This window comes from Plecotus auritus (assembly GCF_963455305.1).
Source record: "Plecotus auritus genome assembly, chromosome: 9".
Lineage (NCBI taxonomy): Eukaryota > Metazoa > Chordata > Mammalia > Chiroptera > Vespertilionidae > Plecotus > Plecotus auritus.
Genome location: NC_137783.1, coordinates 122,041,405 through 122,062,596, shown reverse-complemented (window position 1 = coordinate 122,062,596; position 21,192 = coordinate 122,041,405). Strand labels below are relative to the sequence as shown.

The window sequence follows — 21,192 nt, the reverse complement described above, 5'->3', positions numbered from 1 at the left end:
CATTCATGGAAAACTAGTGGCATCTGAATAAAGTCTCACATTTAGTTAATAGTGATGGACCGGTGCTGGTTCCTTGGTTGTGACAAATGTCCCTTGCTCATATAAGACATGAACAATCAGGGGAACTGGGTGTGGGGTGTGGGGTGTGGGGTGTGGGAGAACACTCTGTGCTACATTTGAAACTTTCTGTAAATCTAACACTATTTTCAAATTTTAAAAAAGTTTCTTTAAAAAAAATAGAGGGTTTGGGGGAAGAGGTGGAATCTGGAAGATAGGCCTGAGGATGTCTCACCACATTCCCCCAGAAAGAATTTCACTTCATTTGCTTCTTCCCAGCCAGAAGCACAGGCTGAGATGGACTGTCTCTCTGACTTCATGTCACGTGCCCCATGGATGGAAGACCTAGAGAAACCAATCTCCAGTGCATGGGTAGGAGGGACCTGGCTATGGAGCAGGAGTGGAAGCTTCCTCAAAGAACCTGAAAGTGCCCAGCTGGTGTGGCTCAGTGTTTGAGAGTTGACCCATAAACCAGGAGGTCATGGTTCAATCCCCATCATGGCACATGCCCTGGTTGTGGACTCGATCTCCAGTGAGGGGGCATGCAGGAGGTAGCTGATCAATGATTCTCTCTCATCATTGATGTTTCTATCTCTCCCTCTCCCTTCCTCTCTGAAATTAATTTAAATATATATTAATCTGAAAGTGGTGAAAAGGGGGGCCGCAGGTGGGCCAAGGGATAGAAGTTGTTCTCTCAGGAGAAGGAAACATGGCAAGCCTAGCTGGGTTTGTCTTCCAGTCGGCCCATTAGCTGCCCTGGAGCCCTCCAGTGGCTGACCCCCAGGCAAGCCTCTTGGATCCGCACCTTCTGTGCTTAGCTGCCTCAAAGAGGCCTCCCTCTGGCAGAGTCAGATCCTCACATTGGCTCATGATAACCCAGCTTTTTCCTTCATTACATGAACAGGCCTTGAACCAGAGCTTCCTTGGGATGGAACAGCCCATTGTGTAAGGGCCTTGAGCCCACGAGGAGCTTTGGCAGACCAAGGCTTCCCGTCAGTGTGCGGGGGTAGAAAGAGCTGGCTGTGCTCCCCATAATCTGTGACCAAGGGCAGCCTGCTGCTGCTGCTGCTGCTGCTGCCATTTATGTTTTCCTGTTTCTCAAATTTTTATTGAAATAACATGTGTAAATAACAGTTAGTAAATCGTAATATCGAGTTGCAGCTCAATGAATTTTCATGAGGTCAACATACCCGTGTATCCAGGAGCCAGATAAAGAAACAGAATAGTACCAGACCCCAGAAGTCTCCCTGTGCCGCCAACTGGTCACTCCCCAACCAGGACAACCAGTATCCTGACTTTTGACAGGATACCTTAGTCTTTTGAGTAAGTTTCTTAACTTCTCTGAGTCTCAATGTATCCATCTATAAAACAGAGTAATTGAACTTTCCACACCAGGTTGATGGAATAATTAAATGGTGAATGTGAAGGGCCTAGAACAGTCCCTGGCACAAAGGAGATTCTCAAAAATCTTAGTTCTTTTTGCTGCCCTTTCCCATATGTAACAAGTTAGCACCTATGATAATAACTATAATAGGGCTAGCATTTATTTAGCACACTCCACGTTATGAGCACTGTGCTAAGTGCTTCACATGGATTATTTTATTTACTTCTCAAGACAACTTTCTGAGCTAGGTCCCATTGTTATCCCCATTTTTACAGATGAGGAAGCTGAGATGCAAAGAAGTAAAATTGCCAGGTAGAAAGTAGTAGCCCTGAGATTGCAACCCTGGTCTCACTGACTTGAGTTTGCTCTTCACCTCTATGCTTTGCTGCTTCCCTCTCTGCCCACCCCTCAAAAAAGAAAAATAGAGGGGCAGAGAGCAAGATGAGGCTGCCTTAACACAGGGAGACAGGAAGGACCATTTCCAAGCAAGCACTTCAGGGCAGCTTATGAGCAATAGTAAGATGAAGGGAAGCTGTGAGCCCCTGACTCTGTCTAAACATGGCCCTAGCTCAGTGGTCGGCAAACTCAGTAGTCAACAGAGCCAAATATCAACAGTACAACGACTGAAATTTCTTTTGAGAGCCAAATTTTTTAAACTTAAACTTCTTCTAACGCCACTTCTTCAAAATAGACTCGCCCAGGCTGTGGTATTTTGTGGAAGAGCCACACTCAAGGGGCCAAAGAGCCACATGTGGCTCACGAGCCGCAGTTTGCCGACCACTGCCCTAGCTGGTTTTCTCAGTGGTTAGAGCATTGGCCCATTGACTGAAGGGTCTTGGGTTCAATTCTTGTCAAGGGCACATATGTCAGTTGCAGGCTCAATCCCTGACCCCAGTCAGGGCACATGTGGGAGAAACATCTCACACTGATGTTTCTCTCTGTCTCTCCTCCTCCCTTCCACTCTCTCTAAAAAAAAAAAATAAATGGAAAAAATATCCTTGGGTGAAGATTAACAAAACAAAACAAAACAAAAAAATGGCGGGCAGTCCAGGATCCGGGGCCCCAGAAATATAATTACTGCTTTCAGGCCACACCCTCTCCTGGCTGTCCAGTGGCAGGAGCCACTTCCAGGGTGACAGCTTCCGAAATGAGGACAGATGGTGGACACCCGTGGGGAAAGAGGAATCTGGTTTTCTTTAAGAATGAACTTAAAATAACTTCTCTTTAGAGATTGTTTAAACAGATTCCTTCTCCTCCCCAAGTAGGAACCAAACACAGAGAAGACTAAACCGAGCCGTTAAGTAAAGCCATGGATCCCTGCCTCCTCTCAACCATACTCAGTGGCTAGTCCCCAGCTCCTGCCAAAGAGGCATATCCCACTCAGGTCCAAGGGCAACTCTGCCCAAGACACGGGAGGACATTAGGGACTTTGGCCCACCAGCAGGTGGAGGGCACAATAGATTGGCCATTCAAGGCATCCCATCCCGCCTGACTTCTCCCAGCATGTTTTGCACCCAAACTACCCAAGTTACAGCTAAACCATTAAGATAATAATATAGCCGTGTTTAGCTTTTTTAAAAAATGGAGAATAGGATGAAAAGCAGTTCTGAAGTCACAGGAAAAGGGAAAGTAGACAAAAGCCACCAATAATAAAAACAAAGTTTTATTGGACTCTTATAGCACCCCCAAGGCTGTGCACTCATCATGCATTATTTTATTCTCACAGTAACCTGATTAAGTGCACACTGTTATTGTCTCCATTGTACAGATGAAAATGTGGAGGTACAGGAGACTTATGTGACTGAAGAGAGCCAGCACTCCATGCAAACAGCCTGGTTCCAAAGACTGCGCACCTACCAACCACACCACCGAGTTTCTCCACCGGTCTCGCTCCTCCAGCAGACTTGGAGATAGCCTCAATGACAAGCACTGTCTGATTTATCTCAGCATCACCAGCACTCAGCATGGAGTCTGACACATAGTAGGCATCAATAAATATTTAATCGAATCAAGTAAACCAAAGACTGCCTGGGAAACATCAAACATCGTGTGAGCCTTGCTACAGCAGCTGCAAGTGTTTTCTGAACTTGCAGAGTGTTACTCAAGATGAGCATGACTGCCCTGGCCTGGTACATAGGAACCCCCTGAACTCACTCCCTCCTCTGTTCTGGAACTAGATTTCAGGATTTTCAGACTCTGTCTTCGGCTGGGATCTCAGGCAAAATATAGGTGAGTTCCCTGCACTGTGGTAAAAGTGTGAGAGATGGGCAAGTAACTAGATCCACAAAAGACAATAATAAAATTTTTGTTTTAAATAGAAATACTTGAAGCAGGTATCAGTAGAACCAGAGATGCCTTTTATACAAGTAACTAGAGGCCCAGTGTATGAAATTCATGCACTGGGGGGGGGGGGGTGGGGGGAGGGTGTCTCTCAGCCCAGCCTGCACCCTCTCCAATCTGGGACCCCTTGGGAGATGTCCAACTGCTGGTTTAGGCCCGATCCCACAGCCTAAACCAGCAGTCGGACATCCCTTTCACAATCCAGGACTGCTGGCTCCCAACCGCTTGCCTGCCTGCCAGCCTGATCATCCCCTAACCATTACCCTGCCAGCATGATTGACGCTAACTGCTCCCCTGCCAGCCTTATTGCCCCCAACTGCCCTCCCCTGCTAGCCCAGTAACTCCCAACTGCCCTCCCCTGCCAGCCTGGTCACCCCCAACTGCCCTCCCCTGCTGGCTTGGTCGCCCCTAACTGCCCTCCCCTGCTGGCCTAGTTGCTCCTAACTGCCCTCCCGTGCCGACCTGAACACCCACAACTACCCTCCCCTGCCAGCCATCTTGTGCCAGCCATCTTTGACCACATGGGGGCAGCCATCTTGTGCAAGGGTGTGAGGGTCAATTTGCATATTACCTCTTTATTATATAGGATTTTCTAAACATCCCTATACTCCACTAAAGCAATGCTGTGGCTGGGCAGAGCTTGTACCCTTAGCAACCATTGTCCAAACTCTCGGAACTTAGAAATAAACAGTTTTCCGGTAAGGTGTGGTATATTTCCTCAAGTCCAGGGGAAGAGGCTGAAGGGGGATCTGAGCTCTTCGGGGAAGTGTCTGTCCCCACATGATACAGTAACAGACATACGATATTCTCAACCAGTTCAACCAGGTTTAAAACATTAAGCAGTGTCTCTCAGTCAATCCCTGATGCACCTGATTTCACAAAGCACATTTGATGCTAATCGTGTGCCAGGCCTTGTGCTGGTGATCATTGCCTGCCCTCGGAAAGCTCATGTGGTCCCAGAGAAGAGATGTAACCCAACCTCACCCTCATCCCAAAACAACAGCCAGAAGTCTCAAGTATTTCTGGGAGTCCCTAGAGTTCATCTCATGTATACCCACCCCCGACACACACCCAAAAACAGACCAGTTCAGGAAGCCACAAGGTGGCATTGGACAACTGTCATCCTTTCTCCCTTCAGCACCTCACACTGGGTATCCCTCTAGCTGCCAGGTCCTGCCAGGCCCGCCCCGCATAACCACCTTGCCTTCGGGGCAGTGCCATGCTGTCTGGACTCCACTAGACATCTCTGGCTGTCACAGTCACCATTTCACTTACATACACATTTGCTTAGAATAACCATCCCTGACAGGCAGTGCTATGTGTGCTCATGATTATTGAAACTGTTTAAATTAAAGAAGCTGCCTCTATCTTCTCCCTTCCTCTCTGAAATCAATAATTTTTTTTTTAAAGAAGTCCATCTGGTCTGGCCCAGAGGTTGAGCATCAGCCCATGAACCACAAGGTCAAAGTTTGATTCCCAGTCAGAACACATGCCCGGGTTGCAGGTTCGATCCCCAGTGTGGGACGTGCAGGAGGCAGCCAATCAATGATTCTCTCTCATCATTGATGTTTCCATCTCTCTTTCCTCCCTTCCCCTCTGAAATCAATAAAATCCTATTTTAAAAAAAGGAAAGCTGTATCCTCAGAGCTTAGTTACTTAAAAGTCAGAGAAATAGGAAAAATTCTAGAAAGATGGCAGTGATGGCAACATAGATATTTAATCTCTCCAAATCCCCACATAAGAACTGACAGAACCATTAGCTAACACTATCCAAACCCCATGGATAATATTTTACCACAAAACTAGATGGTCAAATAGCCCACAAACTTCAAAATACAGGCAGGTGGGGACAAGCCCCCTACAGCTGCAAGGCCTGCCTGGTGTCCTCTGTAGGAGAGGAAGAAGAGGGAAGCAAGAAGGTGGCATCTGATGAATGTGAGAAAGGAGGACCCCAAAGCAACCACCAGGTATTGACCGGGAAGCACAGTAGGACAATTTGAGAACAGTAACTGAAACTCAGAGGAGGGCGTCCTCTCCGATGTCGGGTGAAAGCAAGACACCCTCTCAAAGCCGATCCAACTCTACAACCAAGTATCACACTAGGAAGAAACTTCTGGGGTTAGAATGGCAAATGAGCAGGACAGGGGTGGCAGAGACAAAGGATGCTCAGGTCCTCGGTGCGAGGGGCGGAAGCAGCGCTGGAACTCTCGGAAGGCAAGCACCATATTTTTGAATCCTACGCAAAAACAAAACATGATGAAGCTCTGTGTATGTAGAGCAGCTTTCCTGAACCCTGCCTCCCTCTGAATGCTGGCGGTGATTGCAGTGACGCTGGAGAATAATTATGCCAGAATAATTAAAAAGATAAAATCAGCAGGACCCAGATACTGACTCATATGGATAATGAATAACTGGAAATAAAGATGTGACACGGGTGTTTTTTTACTTGAGTTGCTGAGTGAATTAGAAGAAACAAGTTTGGAAAACAGGAAGATGAGTTCGGTTTGAGTCCCACAGGTTAAGTCTAATGGGACTACTGTCTCCTCTTTTGAGGATGTCCAGCCCCTCTCACGGACTGGACCTCCCCCAAAAAACTGCATTCCCACAACTTCCAGGCACTCCCAGCATCCTTGCAGAATATGCAGCCTTCATGCTTTCACAATTCCCACCCTGAATATTCATTCATTCACTCAGTAAATACTTCCTTAGTGCCTACTATGTGCCCAAATCTGTGCTAGCTGCTTGGGATACATTACAAACAAACAAGTACAAAACCCTGCCCCTATGAAGGGTACATTATAGCAGGGGAAAACAGACTATAATAAATTTAACAGTAAATAGTATGTTACAAGCCAATAACTTCAATTAGAAAGTAGAATCAGGACCCAGCTGGCATGGCTCAGTAGTTGAGCATCGATCTATGAACCAGGAGGTCAATGGTTCAATTATCGGTCAGGCCACATGCCTGAGTTGCAGGCTGGATCCCCAGTGTGGGATATGCAGGAGGCAGCCAATCAATGATTCTCTCTCATCATTGATGTTTCTGTCTTTCTCTCCCTCTCCTTTCCTCTCTGAAGTCAATAAAAATATTTCTTTAAAAAAGTAGAGTCAGAACTTATATGCATATATGCATAACCCATGACACACAATAGTGAAGGCCTGGGGAGAGGTTAGGAGTGGGGTGGAGGGGTCAATGGGAGCAAAAAGGGGACAGCGGTAATACTTTCAATAATAAAGATCCTTTTTTTAAAAAGTAGAGTCAGAATAAGTGGGGAAAAGATTGTCCATGTGGGAAGCAGGAAGGTAATGGCCATTTTAAATAAGTGGTCAGGGCGGGGCCTTTGGGAATGTAAGACTTAAGTAAACATGTCAAAGAGGTTAGAGAATCAACTAAGCTGAAATATGGACACGGACATTCCAGGCAGAGGGAACAGACAGGCAGAGGCCCTCAGTGGGAGTGCGCCTGGTTTGTTCGGGGAAACACTATGGACATGAGTGGGCTAGAGTGCCGAGAGCAAGGGAAAGGTGAGAGGACGTGCCCTCGGAGAAGGGACTCGGGCTAGGCCACGTAGGAAGCCACTGCAAGCACGCTGGGTTCCACACTAAACACACAGGAGAATTCTTTCTGAGTCATCTGATGTCACCAGATGGCAGCTGGGTCCACCTGACATCTCTCTTCAACCCAACCTGGAAGGCTCTCTGGCGAAGGGCTTTATAGAAACAACACAGGTTGTTTTAGAATGCCTTAACCTCTGATGCAGTGAAGTATAAACTGTTTACTAAACAGTTAACTTGAGTATAATTATTTATGCAACAAGCTATAAATAATTTACAGTGTGGTTAGGGCATTAAGTTCAGCCCCTCCTCACCAAGGCACTGAAGCCCCAGCCAGTTGTGACTAAAGGAAATGTCGCTTCTCTGAGTTTGTTCAAATCGCCCAATGCTATCATTACCCTGCTTCTGATCCACCTCCGAACCCTACACTGAGCTGCCTCAGCAGGGGCCTCTGTGCATCGGGGCTTCTGTGTAAGGAGCAGACCATTCTCCAGGCCTAACTCCGAGTTCACACTTTAAGTGCAGAGCCTCCCCAGGGTCTGGTGTTGGACAGCTCACAGCAGTCCTGCTCCCAATTGGCTGCTGATCCATCTGTGCAGCATTGGAGCCAGAGAACCAAGAAGGGGGCTTTCTCTCCTTCAATGGATTCTGCAAAAAGCCTCCTGCATCCACCTGTTACCCTGGGGTTGGCCTCTTTCCATCTGTGATCCCATGTTCTCTGCCATCTCCTGCATGACCCTCTGCTCCAAGCTGTAGCACTGGAGTTTCCTGATTGTTCCCCAGAAATCCCCAATCTAACACCATAGCAGGTTGATCCCATATTTCTGATATCCCCAGGAATGCTGGGGAAGGGGCAGTGGGGCCCACCGTACACCAGGAGTAATTTGTGAAGGGGCATGAATAATGTCACTTTGCCCTATCCATTTCTCCAGGTTGTGACCTTCCATCAATCTACAGAAGGGTTTGAAGGTTAAGGAAGAGGTTCGACCACTCTAAAAACCCATTCAAAAAAATCTAGCTCATTTCCAAGCTTGCTATAAAGAAAACGTTATTGAGTACTTTTCTGTATGCCAGGCACATATCAAGTGATTGCATATACAATATCTACTTTGTATTCACAGCAAGACTTTTTATTATCCTCATTTTACAGAGAAGGGAAAGAACAGAGGCTCAGAGAGGTGCCTACGGCTAATCAATGGCAGAGCCCAGACTTCAATCCAGGTCTGCCTGGCTCCAAAGCCCTGGCCGCCTCCGCAGTCTGTCCGACACCCTGAGACAGCGGGCTGTTATTTGTTTCAGAAAGTTAAGAAACATGAAGTTAGTTCAGGTAACTTTCCAGCCCAATGAGCCAGTGTGTGCATTTGACAACCGCCTCCTCTCGATGACTCAGAGCTCATCATCTCACGCTGTCGAACACTGGCATTTCAGATGCCCTCAGAGAGCGCGGGGGCGCTCTGAACATTTCCTGGCCTCTATTAGCTCAGCAGCAACTCATTTTCAACATCTAAAAAGGATACACTTGTGCGTTGCCAATGTACGTATGAGAGTCAGCATGACGATGCTAGCAGCAAGGACACCTGAGGCGGAAGCAGCATCTGGTCCCTCTCCCACTTCTACCCCTTGCTAACTGTGCGTTCTATAGGATGCTTGCCCTCTCTGAGCCCCAGTCCCTGACCTGCCTGCTCCCTCATTTCCAACCACTGTGCCAGCCACGGTTTCAGTCCCTCTGCTATGACTTCCAGCCTCCAGACTTTGCATATACGGACCCCCCTCTCTCCATCTCCTCTTCATCTTGCTGATGCCTGTGCATCCTCGAAATCCCAGCCTAAATATCCCAGCCTAAATGTCTCCTCTGAAGCAGGTTTCTCTGGCTCCTAAATGAACTTATGTCCCATGTTCCACATATGTCTGCAATACCCTGTCTTTCCCCCATCAAGAGACCAGTTTCAAGTGTTTAACTCCTTGATTAATATCTGCTGTGTCCACTAGACTACAAGCAAAGGAGGGCTTGTATCTGCCATGTCCTTCCTCCATGCCACCTCTAGCACTGTAGATGCTCAGTGTCTATTTATAAAACTGAATTAAGTATCAAATGGGAAGGACAAGAATCTATACAGTTGTACTGTCTGTCTCATTGGGTTGTGTGAGGGTCAAGGAAAAGAAATCCATAATCATTACTGCTAACATTTACTGAGGCTGGGCCCTGTGCCAGCTATCATGTGGTCGGCTTCATGTGTATTATCTCATTTAGCTTTCACAACGACCCTGTGAGGAGGGGCCTCATAGTATCTCACTTTTAGAGATAAGGAAACTGAAGCTTGGAGATCACCTAGCTTGTGAGTGGCCAAGTTTGGCTCTGAACCCAGCCCATCGGGCTCTGGACCCCATGTCCTGAATGTTACTCCAAGTGCTCTGTCCAAATGGCATGTTAGTACTGCCAGGTGAAATTATAACTGCATGCTCACAGGCACTAAGTCAGCCTCAGCTGCCCTCAACCTTCATGGCTAAACATGGGGCCTGGTGTGTAAACTAAAAGGGTTTGGCTTTATCTTTCCCATTCTGTTCTCCTCCTTACTTTAAGGAGAATTCTTTTCATTTGCTGAAGTGAAACATTTAGGAGAAGTCACAGATCTAATATGCTCGTTGCCATCCTGATACCTCTGTGTGGTTCTAGAAAATGCAGGTGAGAATACAGAAGCCACCACTAGAGGGTGGCCAAGAGCCAGTCTACCCAGCCTGCAGGGCTGCAGAGCCTCATCAGCCTCCAGGCCCCACCACTTGGGACCCCTCTCCTCCACCACACGCTCGCTCTATCCCCAAGCCTCAGGCCCTGACCAAGGGTTCTCTACCCCCAATTGTGGGAAGACTCCTTCATGCTGGGCTGCCCTCCAGAAGGGCCCCCAGACCCAGTGAGAAAGACTGTTACTACGCCCATTTACAGACCTGGAGACTTCTGTCAGGAGAGGTCACATGGTGAGTAAGTGGTGGGGCCATCACTCAAACTCAGTCTCTAGAGTCCAGCGTCTCTGCTCTTATCAACTGACCCGCAGGGCCATGGGCCACCGCAAAGCTGTGAGCAGGAGCCCAGGATCCTAGCAAACAAGGCCTGACTTCGCCTGGGAATGTGTACACAAAGGAAATGACATTTGCCCGGTTCTTAGAGGAGGGGAGTTGGCCAGGATGACAAGGACAAAACGATTTCCACAGAAATGTGAAAAGGCCTTGAGGTATAAAAATAGCAATACCACAAGAAGTCTCATTGGACTCAAGCAAGCGTCGGGGGCTCATGAGGGAGGGGCCAGGAAGGGGCCTAAAGGGAAAAACAGGGACCCATGGATCAAAGACCTTGACATGATTCGGAATTTGAATGTAATCCTGAAGGCAGTTTGGAGCCACGGAAAACATCTTAGAGCAGGGCAGTGACATAACTATGCAGAGGGTTAGTAGAAAGTGAAAAATGAACCAGAGCAGATAGGAGGATGGCCTGCTGGGAGATGATGGTTATAAAACAAGGAGAGGACAGAAGCCCGAACGAGGGCAGTGACATGGGATAGGAAAAGCAGATGACCTGGGAGGGACATGAGAAAACGTGAGGGTGAGCGGAAGGAAAGAGTAAGGCGCCCTTGGGTTTCTACTCTGAGTGAAGGCACTGCCTTGGCCGAGACAGAAAGCCCACCCAGGGAGGAGCTGGGGCTTCATTTTGCTTGGTTTCAGGGTGAGGCACTATGACAAGTGGGATATACGAGGTCACAGCAGAAGGGGCCAGGCCCTGCAGAGAGGTCCATCAAAGAGGCCCCAAACTTTCCCGGGAAGGAGGGGACCAGGCCTGGTGAGCCCCGCATGGCCCCACCACTAGCCAGTCCACTTCCAGACTCAGTCACCATGCCGCCACATAATGAGCTGCTCTTCTCAATTTGAGAGTCTAGGGACTGCGGCTCCATTAAGGTTTGGCCTGTGTTCGTGTTGAGCATCCCGTAATTGCACAGCTTGCCTGACTCTGTCATTAGCTTTCTGGTCCTCTGGGTTCCACCTCTTCTATTGGATTTGTTGATTAACCCTAATATATAAAGTCTGGTTAAACTGGGCAGCTCCTGCTGTGCAGTGGGAGCTGCTTGCTGTCCCTGCACCTCCCAACTCCCAGTGGTTCAATTGTCTTAAGCAATGAACTTCAAGGTGCCATCTCACTGTGCATGAAATCTTTCCTTTGCGAGTACAGTCGACTGCTCTGATTACTCACACAGAGGAAGGAAACTGAAAATTGAGGTCAAAGTAGATGGACTGGCAATGAATCACATTCCCTTCGTGGAGCCGTAGGGTCTCCAGCCAAAGAGCTGGAGGGGCCAGGGACTGGGACCAGGGTTGAATTTCCTGTCTCCACAGTGAACTAGAATCTGAGCCTGATGCTATAAACATTGCCCCCACGCCTGGGAGCAGGGAGGGCATCCCAGAGTGGGGCTCACAGGAGCCCTGCACAGTGCTCAGCAGAACCCCTGAGATAAGCAAATGCCTAATCCCCGAGTAACCCCACTCCTTGCTCTCTGATGGCAGCTTTCCTGGAACATCTGGAAGGAGGTGACCAGGCCTCAAAACCTGGGCTTTCTGGAGTCTGGCAGATTCTAAACACAAAGCCAGATGTAACCACAATCATCTCCACATACCAGCTACTGGTCGGATACATTTTTTTTTTAAGCTGGATTTATTCAGGGTGGAGTTGGTATAAGAGAAGGGAGTGGCATAGTAACAGACCAAGAAATTGCAGTATGCAACAATGGGCTCCCTAAAATATTTCTAAAGTCAGAGGGAATTAACTGCCCACACAGCAAGCAGAGAGGATTATCAACAATAGAGTACCGCTGTGTATCAAGCATTCTCTCCTTTAAACCTTATAGCTGTTACATGGTTGGAGATTACCATTCCATTTTACAGATTTAGAAACTGAGGTTTAGAAACATTATATAAGTTGTCCAAAACTCACTGCCAATAGTGATAATAAAAGTAAAGTTATTGAATGCTTATTATATTCTAGGCACTGTGTTAAGGGCTTGATTCAACCTTAATTATTCACTTAACCTTCAAAACAATTCCACGAGCCTCGCATAACTGAGATTTGGTAGGTTAAATGACTTGACCAAGGTCATTCAGTGGATAAGTAGAAATAAGAACCTAGGAGGTCTTGCCCTAACTGGTTTGGCTTAGTGGATAGAGCATCGGCCTGTGGACTCAGGGATCCCAGGTTCCATTCTGGTCAAGGGCATGTACCTTGGTTGTGGGCACATTCCCAGTAGGTAGTGTGCAGGAGGCAGCTGATCAATGTTTCTCTCTCATCGATGTTTCTAACTCTCTATCCCTCTCCCTTCCTCTCTGTAAAAATCAATAAAATATATTTTTTTTAAAAAAGAACCTAGGAGGTCTAAGACCAGAGCTTGCTCTTGACTATCATACTAGGCTCTCTGATTTCTTTAGCAATTTAGGTGCTATTCTCACCCTCAAATCCATAGTCAGAGCTCTTCCTACTATGCTAGACTACCCTATGTGACATATCAATGCCCTTTTAAAGCTTGTGATCATTTAGGCCAGCGGTTGCCAACCTTTCGGACCTCATGGGCCACCAGTGGTCCACAGACCACTGGGTGGCGACCGCAGATTTAGACTACGGTATATCTAGTCATTTTGCAAACACTTGTCTCATTTCTTTCTGGGAGAGAATTGTTTATACATTGTTTCACATCAAGACAAAACTTGTCAGATGCCTGTGGCCCCATCCACATCTGAAAAGTTTGTGCCAGAAGTACTGCCAGAGCGGGGAGCCAGGAAGACCATGCACACAAGGTGGGAAGTAACCCTCTCAGGACTCCAGCTGCAAAGAGTTCTCCCCACCCCCTTACTGGCCTTGCTCTGCCTCTGCTTCTGTCCTTAGATTGCCACCTTCATTCATCAAATCCCATCACTGAGGCAAGGTAATAGTGCCTCATTCTTCAGATGCCAAAGGGAACACTATTTTCCAGTTCAACAGATCCATACCTTGCCCCCCAACCCCCGGCCAGCTGCTAGTACCAGTTCATCACCCCCAGCTAATCCTGCTGGCCTGGCATCCAGTGTTCCCCAAATGTTGGAGGTCAATAGTTTATGGAAAGCTATGCCTACACTCTTGTTGGTTCGTTTTAGTCTTTTTTCACTTAAAATGGACTTCAATTGTTCCTTCAAAGTCTAGAGTTTGGATGTCTCTGCCTTACTCTATTCCACCTACTGTGTGAAGTGGTGAATTCTCTGTAAGGGAACACTCTAGTAGGCTGAGAACACTTTGTAATGGCCCCCAACCCTTACTAGGCACCCCAATGTGTCCGGTACTGGGCTACGTGGCTGGGATTACAGAGGGAAGATGATGAAAACATGTTCTCCAAGAAGGCAGGACCTTGTAATGCAAATGACATGTTCCCTCCACCAAACACAGCACCTGGTACACGATAGGCACTGGATACTATTTACTGAATGAATGACTGTAAATAAGCAATTGTGGCTCACTGTCCTTCACATGGCATTTGGAGGTAAGCACAACGAATTTTGGAAGCACAGAGAATGGAGGCTTAGCCCAAGCTAGACTCTCTGAGAAAGCTCCCCAGGCCAGCACTGAAGGATGCCTCAAGTTCACCAGTGGAAGAAGCAGAGGGTTCCCACAGAAGAAACAAACAGCATGTGCAAATGAGTGACGGCATCAGACCACACGCTGAGAAAATGGCAAGTTGCTAAGTATAGTCAGAGGGGTGAAGATGAAGTCAAAAGCAAGGACTTCAAATCACGAAGCATGTGGGAGTGCTGGGATTTATAGATTTATCTGTTTTGTATCCCATCAAAATAGGGCAACCTATTCCTCCCCAAAGAACACTTCTCCTGAATATACCAAAAGCTTCCATAAAACCTGAACTGGACACAGCCTCGGAATCTGGAAGGGACTCCTAAGCTGGTAGGTCTTACAACTTCCATGCCAGCTACAAGGCAAAACCTAGACCTCTGTGCATGTCACAGGAAGGAATAGAAGACCTAGATTTGGTCAATGAGATTGCTTTCCCAGCCCTGAGGCATTGAAGTAGGATTTTTTTTTTTTTCCAGAAAAGGGAACAGACTATCCAAAACTCACTCACAGACTTCTAGAATAGTAAAGGCTGGAAGGGTCCCTGGAGAAACTTGTCTCCTCATCCTCACACAAAGAAACTAACGCTCAGAGAGTGGGGAGGTTGAGGCAGGGAGGGGGGGCGGATTTGCCTGATGACACATAGCAGGTAAATAAAAAGCATGGCCAGGAAGGAAGGAAGGAAGGAAGGAAGGGAGGAAGGGAGGGAGGGAGGGAGGGAGGGAGGGAGGGAGGGAGGGAGGGAGGAAGGAAGTCTTTGCCTCTTAGTCTCTGCTCCCCACTGCATTCTGTTCTTCAGCAACAGACTGCATAATAAAACTGCAGCTTTTTTCCAGTGAATTTAAAACTAAAGACTGAAAATATTTTTGAATCACTATTCTTTAGAAGGAAAAAAAAATGCCTCTCCAGCTCTCTGACTCCATCAAGCAATTAAACCTTTGGCTTTCACTCAGAAAGAGTATTTAAATTAATGAAGATAAAACGCTAGCTTACTCTTTCCCTCTAAGCAGCAGTTTTCTACCAAAAAGAATGAGAACGGCTTGCTGGAAGTAGGGATATTTTGGAGAAAAAAACAAAATCCAAGCTAATTCTCACAGTCACCTGAGACCCCTCACTCATCAAACATTTATTAAACACTTATTCATTCAGCCACTTACTGAGCTCCTACTGTGTGTATTCTAATGTTCACAGGAGCACAGATATGAATCAGAAATGAATTCAGCCCTCAGGACATTTATCACTGAGCAGGAAAGATGATATTTACATAAATCATTATTGTACTACCCAGGGCCTGGCCTAAAGTTCTTAGCCCAAACTCATTCGCATGAATGAGTGAATGAATGAAATGGGGTCTGTTACAGATCACTGCTAATGAGAATTACTCTGGGGCTTGGACACAGAGCCTCTAGGACTTACTGGAGGCTGGGTGGGAGAATGAGCTTTAAGAAACAGCCCAGAGAAGGCAGGACTCCACAATGGGAAGGAGGAAGCCTGAAGAGCATTTTGGCAGCTCTATTCCCTTCTCTGGGCCTCAGTTTCCCCATCTTGTCATGAAGGGATGACACAGATGAGCTCTGAGGCATGTCCAGCAACAATGTTCCATGCTTCTATGATCCCCGTTCCCAGCACTGTATTGAATTTAAATCTAACCTCTCTTCTTAAAAATAACTGTTGAATCACTATCCCTCTGCCTTCACCAGGTCACGCCCTTTGTTTCTGTGGATTTCTCTTGGGAGATGTTGAGAAGGGAGGGAATTTGATTCTAACTTTGATTGGCCTTCCTGTTGGTTTAAACAACAGAAAAATATCCAATTATCCCATTGACAATTACAGTCTGCACATTTCACCGCAGGCCCAGAAATCAGCCCAGCAGCAGAAAACCAGCCACAGACCAGGGGCACACACATGCAAGCCATTATCTACTTGGAGACAGGCTGGCCTGCGACGGTCCCCACTGGCTCAGGAAGCTGGAGGGAGGGCTCCTCGCCAGCAGGCCAGCGGTGACCCAGCAGTAGCACTCCCCCGTCCCGACTCATCTCAGACAGTAAGGGGTCCAGAATGAAAGAATCAAGTTGTATACTTGCTACAGATCCAGGCCTCATCAGGTCAAGAGATAAGTCAGTGAGTTCCATAGGAAGGGATCGTGCCCTATTTGGTTAACAATATAAGCAACGCACAAGGCATGTGATCTGCACTTAATACATTACTAGTATTTATAGAAAAAATTCAGTTGAAGGCTAATGAAGAAACAAGTAGCAGAATAAAGGAGTGAACAATTTGCTTGTGTAATGCTCCCAGGAATACCGTGGAAAAGGCAGACTGGATGGAGGATGGGCCAGTGCTCAGGCTCAAGCTCCCTCTGGGAGCATGTAACAAGCTCTGCTCCTTCCCAGCTCTGTCCTTGGCAAGTCACTTCACCGCTTCCAGCCTCAGTTTCCTCATGAGGTGAATGTTGCATATGCTGCTCTGATTCCTCTTTAAGAACGGACTTGTTGTCTCTAGCTGCTGGGAGTATCATTACCAAACAGCCTCCAGCTAGACACATAGCAGCCACAGTCTCCTGCTCTCCAGAGAGCTGATCTCCTGCCCTCATCACTGCCACTCATAAATCCTTGACTCTCCAGGGAGGTATTTGGACCTGAGCTGGCAAGGGTTTCCACTACTGAGGGATGGAGGGAGGGATAGTTTCTGTCACCAGGATGGCTGGTAAAGTGTGGGTTGTGCACTGCCAAGCACCCTGCACCCTAGAGAGACCTTCCTTCTTGAACCCCAGTACTGACGCAAACTTTTAAAGTAACGATCACTGCCACCCTGTTATAGAAGATGAAACTGGTGCTTACATGGCTTTAGGGCCAGCCAAGGGCACACAGCTGGTAGGAAGCAAAGCTGGGAGTTGAGCCCAAGTCCAATTCCAAGGCCTATAAGCTATCGCCACTTAGACCCACGTTAAAGTTTCCAAGAGCAGGGTTTTGTACTTTGGCTTCCTTATTTTATTGCTTTTAAATATAAAAGTTTCCCAGGAGATTCAGATACAGTCAGAGTTACAAAGCCTGTCTCACGCCTCCTAACACCCATATCAGTTCAGCATAGGATCCCAAGCCCTGGCCAGGGACACTGTTGCTCCTCGCCCTCTACTCTCACCCAGGAGCCTGCACCTAGAAAAGCCTTTTGATGCTATCTACACTCATAAAAGAGTAAGATGCAAATTGACCATACCTTTGCAACGCCCATCAGCCAATCAGGAGTGAGTATGCAAATTAACCCAACAAAGATGTAAGGTTAATTTGCATACACAGGTGCCGACCAGCTGGGGGTGGGGCAGGATGCTTGCATTCCACAGCGCCCCAGCCGCTCCAGGCCTCTGGGCAGTGTGAGAAGGCGGAAAGGCGGTGCCAGCAGCCAGGGGGAAAATGGCCCATTCTTGCACGAATCTTCCTGCATCGGGCCTCTAGTTTACTTATAAGGGTCTCAAAAAACAAAAGCCTGACCCATATGATTCACCCAGGCTGCTGGATGGTCCCACACAGCTTCGCAGCATTTGTTTATTTTGTATATTGAGGTGAACATTGGCACCACAGAGTGAAATTGAGTCTCAGTGGAATGCAACAGAAAGAAGCCAATTATCTAACATGAATTATTTATCTGGGCACAATAATCATGGTGTTGTTCCCCATGACAGAGGCCTCCGCAACTTGGAACAAGAGGAAAGAAGAGGTGGCTGCATTGTCTGTGGCTGCTATGTGTCTGGCTGGAGGCTGTTTGCTAATGATACTCCCAGCAGATTCAATGAATTAACCCCTCCCACATCCTGTAAATACACATGAGTCTTCTCTGTGAGTGTGGCCTATGCACCTGTCCCCAGAAAACACATGATTGATATGTTGGTAGGCACAGGGATTGTATTCCTCCAGTGTTCTGGGAAAGCCTGACAATTTCAGGCTGTGACTCTATTAGAGGAAATAACATCTTCTCTTTGCAGCCCACCCTGTGAGGATGAAGACATTCTAAAAAAGCATTTTCTCAGGTTGCAATGCTTGTGGCCAGCCAGAACTCATGAAGTCATCTTAGTTCAGAGTTTTCCTGTCAAGGTATTTGCTATATAATATCAACTAGAAGCCCTATCCTGCCTCCAAAAGTATACAATACCCCCCCCCCTTATCTGTGGGGATACATTCCAAGGCCCCCAGTGGATGCCTGAAACCATGAATAGTAACACCAAACCCTAGGCATACTGTTTTTTTTCCCCTATGCATACATACCTATGGTAAAGTTTAATTTATAATTTAGGCACAGTAAGAGATTAACAACAATAACTAATAATAAAATAGAACAATATACTGTAATGAAAGTTATGTGAATGTGTTCTCTCAAAATACCTTACTGCCCTGTACTCACCCTTCCCTTGGTGATGTGAGATGATAAAATGCCTATGTGATTAGATGAAATGAGGTGAGTGAATGACAGAGGCATTGACATGGCCTTAGGCTAATAGTAACCTTCTGATGATACATAACAAGCACTATATGGCCTCTCTTTGGCAGGTTGAAATTGCCAGCATCACTACTCTTTCGCTTTAAAATAACTTTTAAAGTGACTATTAAAATAAGTTGCTGGAACACAAGCACCACAGGAGGCAATCTGATAACTGAGACAGCTTCTTAGTGACTAATAGGCAGGTAGCGTCTCCAGCCAGGACAAAGGGATGACTCATGTCCCAGGCGAGACTGAGGAAGACAGCACAAGATTTAATCGTGATACTCAGAACATCACACAATTTAAAACTTATGAATTGTTTATTTCTGAAACTTTCCATTTAATATTTTCAGATCTCAGAAGACCACGGGTAAATGAAATCTAATTTCTAAATCATTTTTGTGTGATTTAATTTCCTTTTATCCTTATAACTTCTGGGGAGGTTGGAAGTGGGAAAGAGATATCAGTGGTCCCCAGAAGCTTGGAAGGGCGCCAGGCGCTGATCTACCTTGGCCCACATGCCCTACTCCGGGGAGCTATTCCTCTTCTGAAGAAGCTGACATTGATGGAGCAGCTCCCATGTCAGGCAGGTGCTTTATGCAAATTATCCTAAACTCTCATAACAACCCGATGATGTAAGCATAAATATCTCCCTTTCATAGATGAAGAAACTAAAGCCCAAGGTTTTTACAGCTAATAAGTAACAGAACCAAGAATCAAGTTGAGACTCTCCCAACTCCTAATCACTGTCCTAAGTGCCCTGTGAGTTCAGCTTCCTCACCCCCGCACAAGCTCTGATCTGACCATCCCGGGACCCAGGAGGCTCTGTGGAGGTGTCCCAAAGTACTACGGTCAGAGCTGCTACTGCCCATCTGGCTCCATAGGAATGGACCTCCCACGTGGTTGGCACTGGAGCTGTAAGACTAAGAGTCTGCTTCATCTACATCAGTTCCACTTTCTCCTGGCTTACAATACTAGGCTGCTGAGAGTGTCTGTCTGTGATTGCTTATTTTCTCAGTGAGGTCACTTGCTAAGAGAGGTTAGAGGAGGGATTTCTGGAAGAACTCCCCAAGATCACCTACATGATGAGCCACAGAGGCACTCATTAAACCATAGCTCCCCCAGTGTAGCTCTCTCTGTATGACGGACACTCATTTATATTTAATCCACACATCAACCCTATGAAGTAGTACTATTATCTCTCCATTTGACACATAAGGGAACTCATTTAATCCACACATCAACCCTATGAAGTAGTACTATTATCTCTCCATTTGACACATAAGGGAACCAAGATGCTCAGAAGGCACCTCTGGGGCCATGAGTCTCTCCTTTCCCCACCTTCATCATCTGGGCTTTACCTGTTCAGTGCATTCCTCCCTCCCTCACCCCCTGCCCCTCTAATGCCCAACTCAGGGCAACAGTCATTTCCCAAGGACCAGCTCTGAGCTCACTTCTCTCCCTGGTGCTCTGGGGGAAAGAGAAGACACTTAAAGGTAGACTGACCTTTCAAAGAGGCTCAGAGAGGACCTTCACGAACCCTAAGGGCCCCCAGTGACTCCAGCCTCCTGGCCTAGGAAGGGTCAGGAACCTCCTCTGGGGTCCCCTATCTTAGCAGCACACCCCACTTTGCTTCACTGTCTGCCTGGATCTTAGACTGTAGCTCCTTGGGAGATGGGATGTGCCGGACTCCTCCATGCCCCAGGGCCCAGTTCCATGCATATTTGCTGAGTGAACCTGGTATCCCCAACACCTTGTCCTAAGCTTCCTCCCCAGGACGGTGCATGGAGAGGACACCGCCTGCAGGCTTGGCACCCAGGTCTGGCCCTGAGAGTCAGCTGTGGGACTTACCGCTGACCCGGGAGGGTGATGGAGTCCACCTGGCGGCCTCCAGGCAGAGCCATCATGTTGATCCCAATCTGCAGCAAAGCCTGCCCGCAGCGGTCGGGACCCTGGAAAGAGAAGGGAGGATGGGGTCAATGAGGGCCCCGAGAGAGGAGACACAATCACTTTCTCTCCTAGATCCTGGCCACAAGGAGTCAAGGCAGATGTGGAGGAAAAACCCCCTAGCTCTCCTCTGCTTTTTGAACCAGTTTATGCTCTGCTGTCCTCACACAAGTAATACAAGACTCTGATCTTGGTTCTAAGTCCCTAGCCCACTATGAACTTCCACAATCTTTTATCCCATTGTCAAATATGTGCCTGACCCATTTTGCTTTGTACCAAATATTGGACCATAGGGACCACCAAACATAACAAGAGGAAAACTTATACTTAAGTCTATGGTTTATCTGAAATGCACATTTAACTGGGCATCCTATATTTTTGCTAAATCTGGCAATTCTACATGCTAATTCCCTAACTGTATACCATCACAGCACTGGGTTATTCACTTTGATTATGCCTGGAAAATGTGACTCTGTAATGGGCATGGTGGTTGCTTCCCAAAATCCATTCCACTTCAGATGACGTAATTTCACCCAGACTGCCAGTAATTGGTTCAGAGTGCTTCTAGGAAAAATGTTCTCCTAACTACAAGGTAAGACTGGATCTCTCCCACTGAACCTGAACAAGAAAAGAATGTCATTTCATTGCTGCTAGAAACCATCTTGCGATCAAGAGAGGACCTAGCTGGAGAAGAAAGGTCCTTGATCCCTGAACCCCTGAATAATTGATCCTGGAGTTGGGCCCACCTCTAGGCTTCCTGTTATGTAAATAATGAAGTTGTTGTTTAAGTGAGAATTTGGGTTCTCTG

The 21,192-nt window shown here is 47.1% G+C and overlaps 1 protein-coding gene across 1 annotated transcript in view; it reads right to left on the bottom strand.

Moving 5' to 3' along the window:
• The window catches only part of INSC (INSC spindle orientation adaptor protein), a 93,689-nt gene extending 73,303 nt beyond the window's left edge, over positions 1–20,386 (bottom strand). Inside the window, exon 1 of the mRNA XM_080687939.1 lies at positions 20,289–20,386. Coding sequence (XP_080544065.1) covers positions 20,289–20,344 — 56 coding nt within the window. The 5' untranslated portion in view covers positions 20,345–20,386. The remainder of the gene's footprint in view (positions 1–20,288) is intronic.
• Positions 20,387–21,192: the final 806 nt, after the last annotated feature.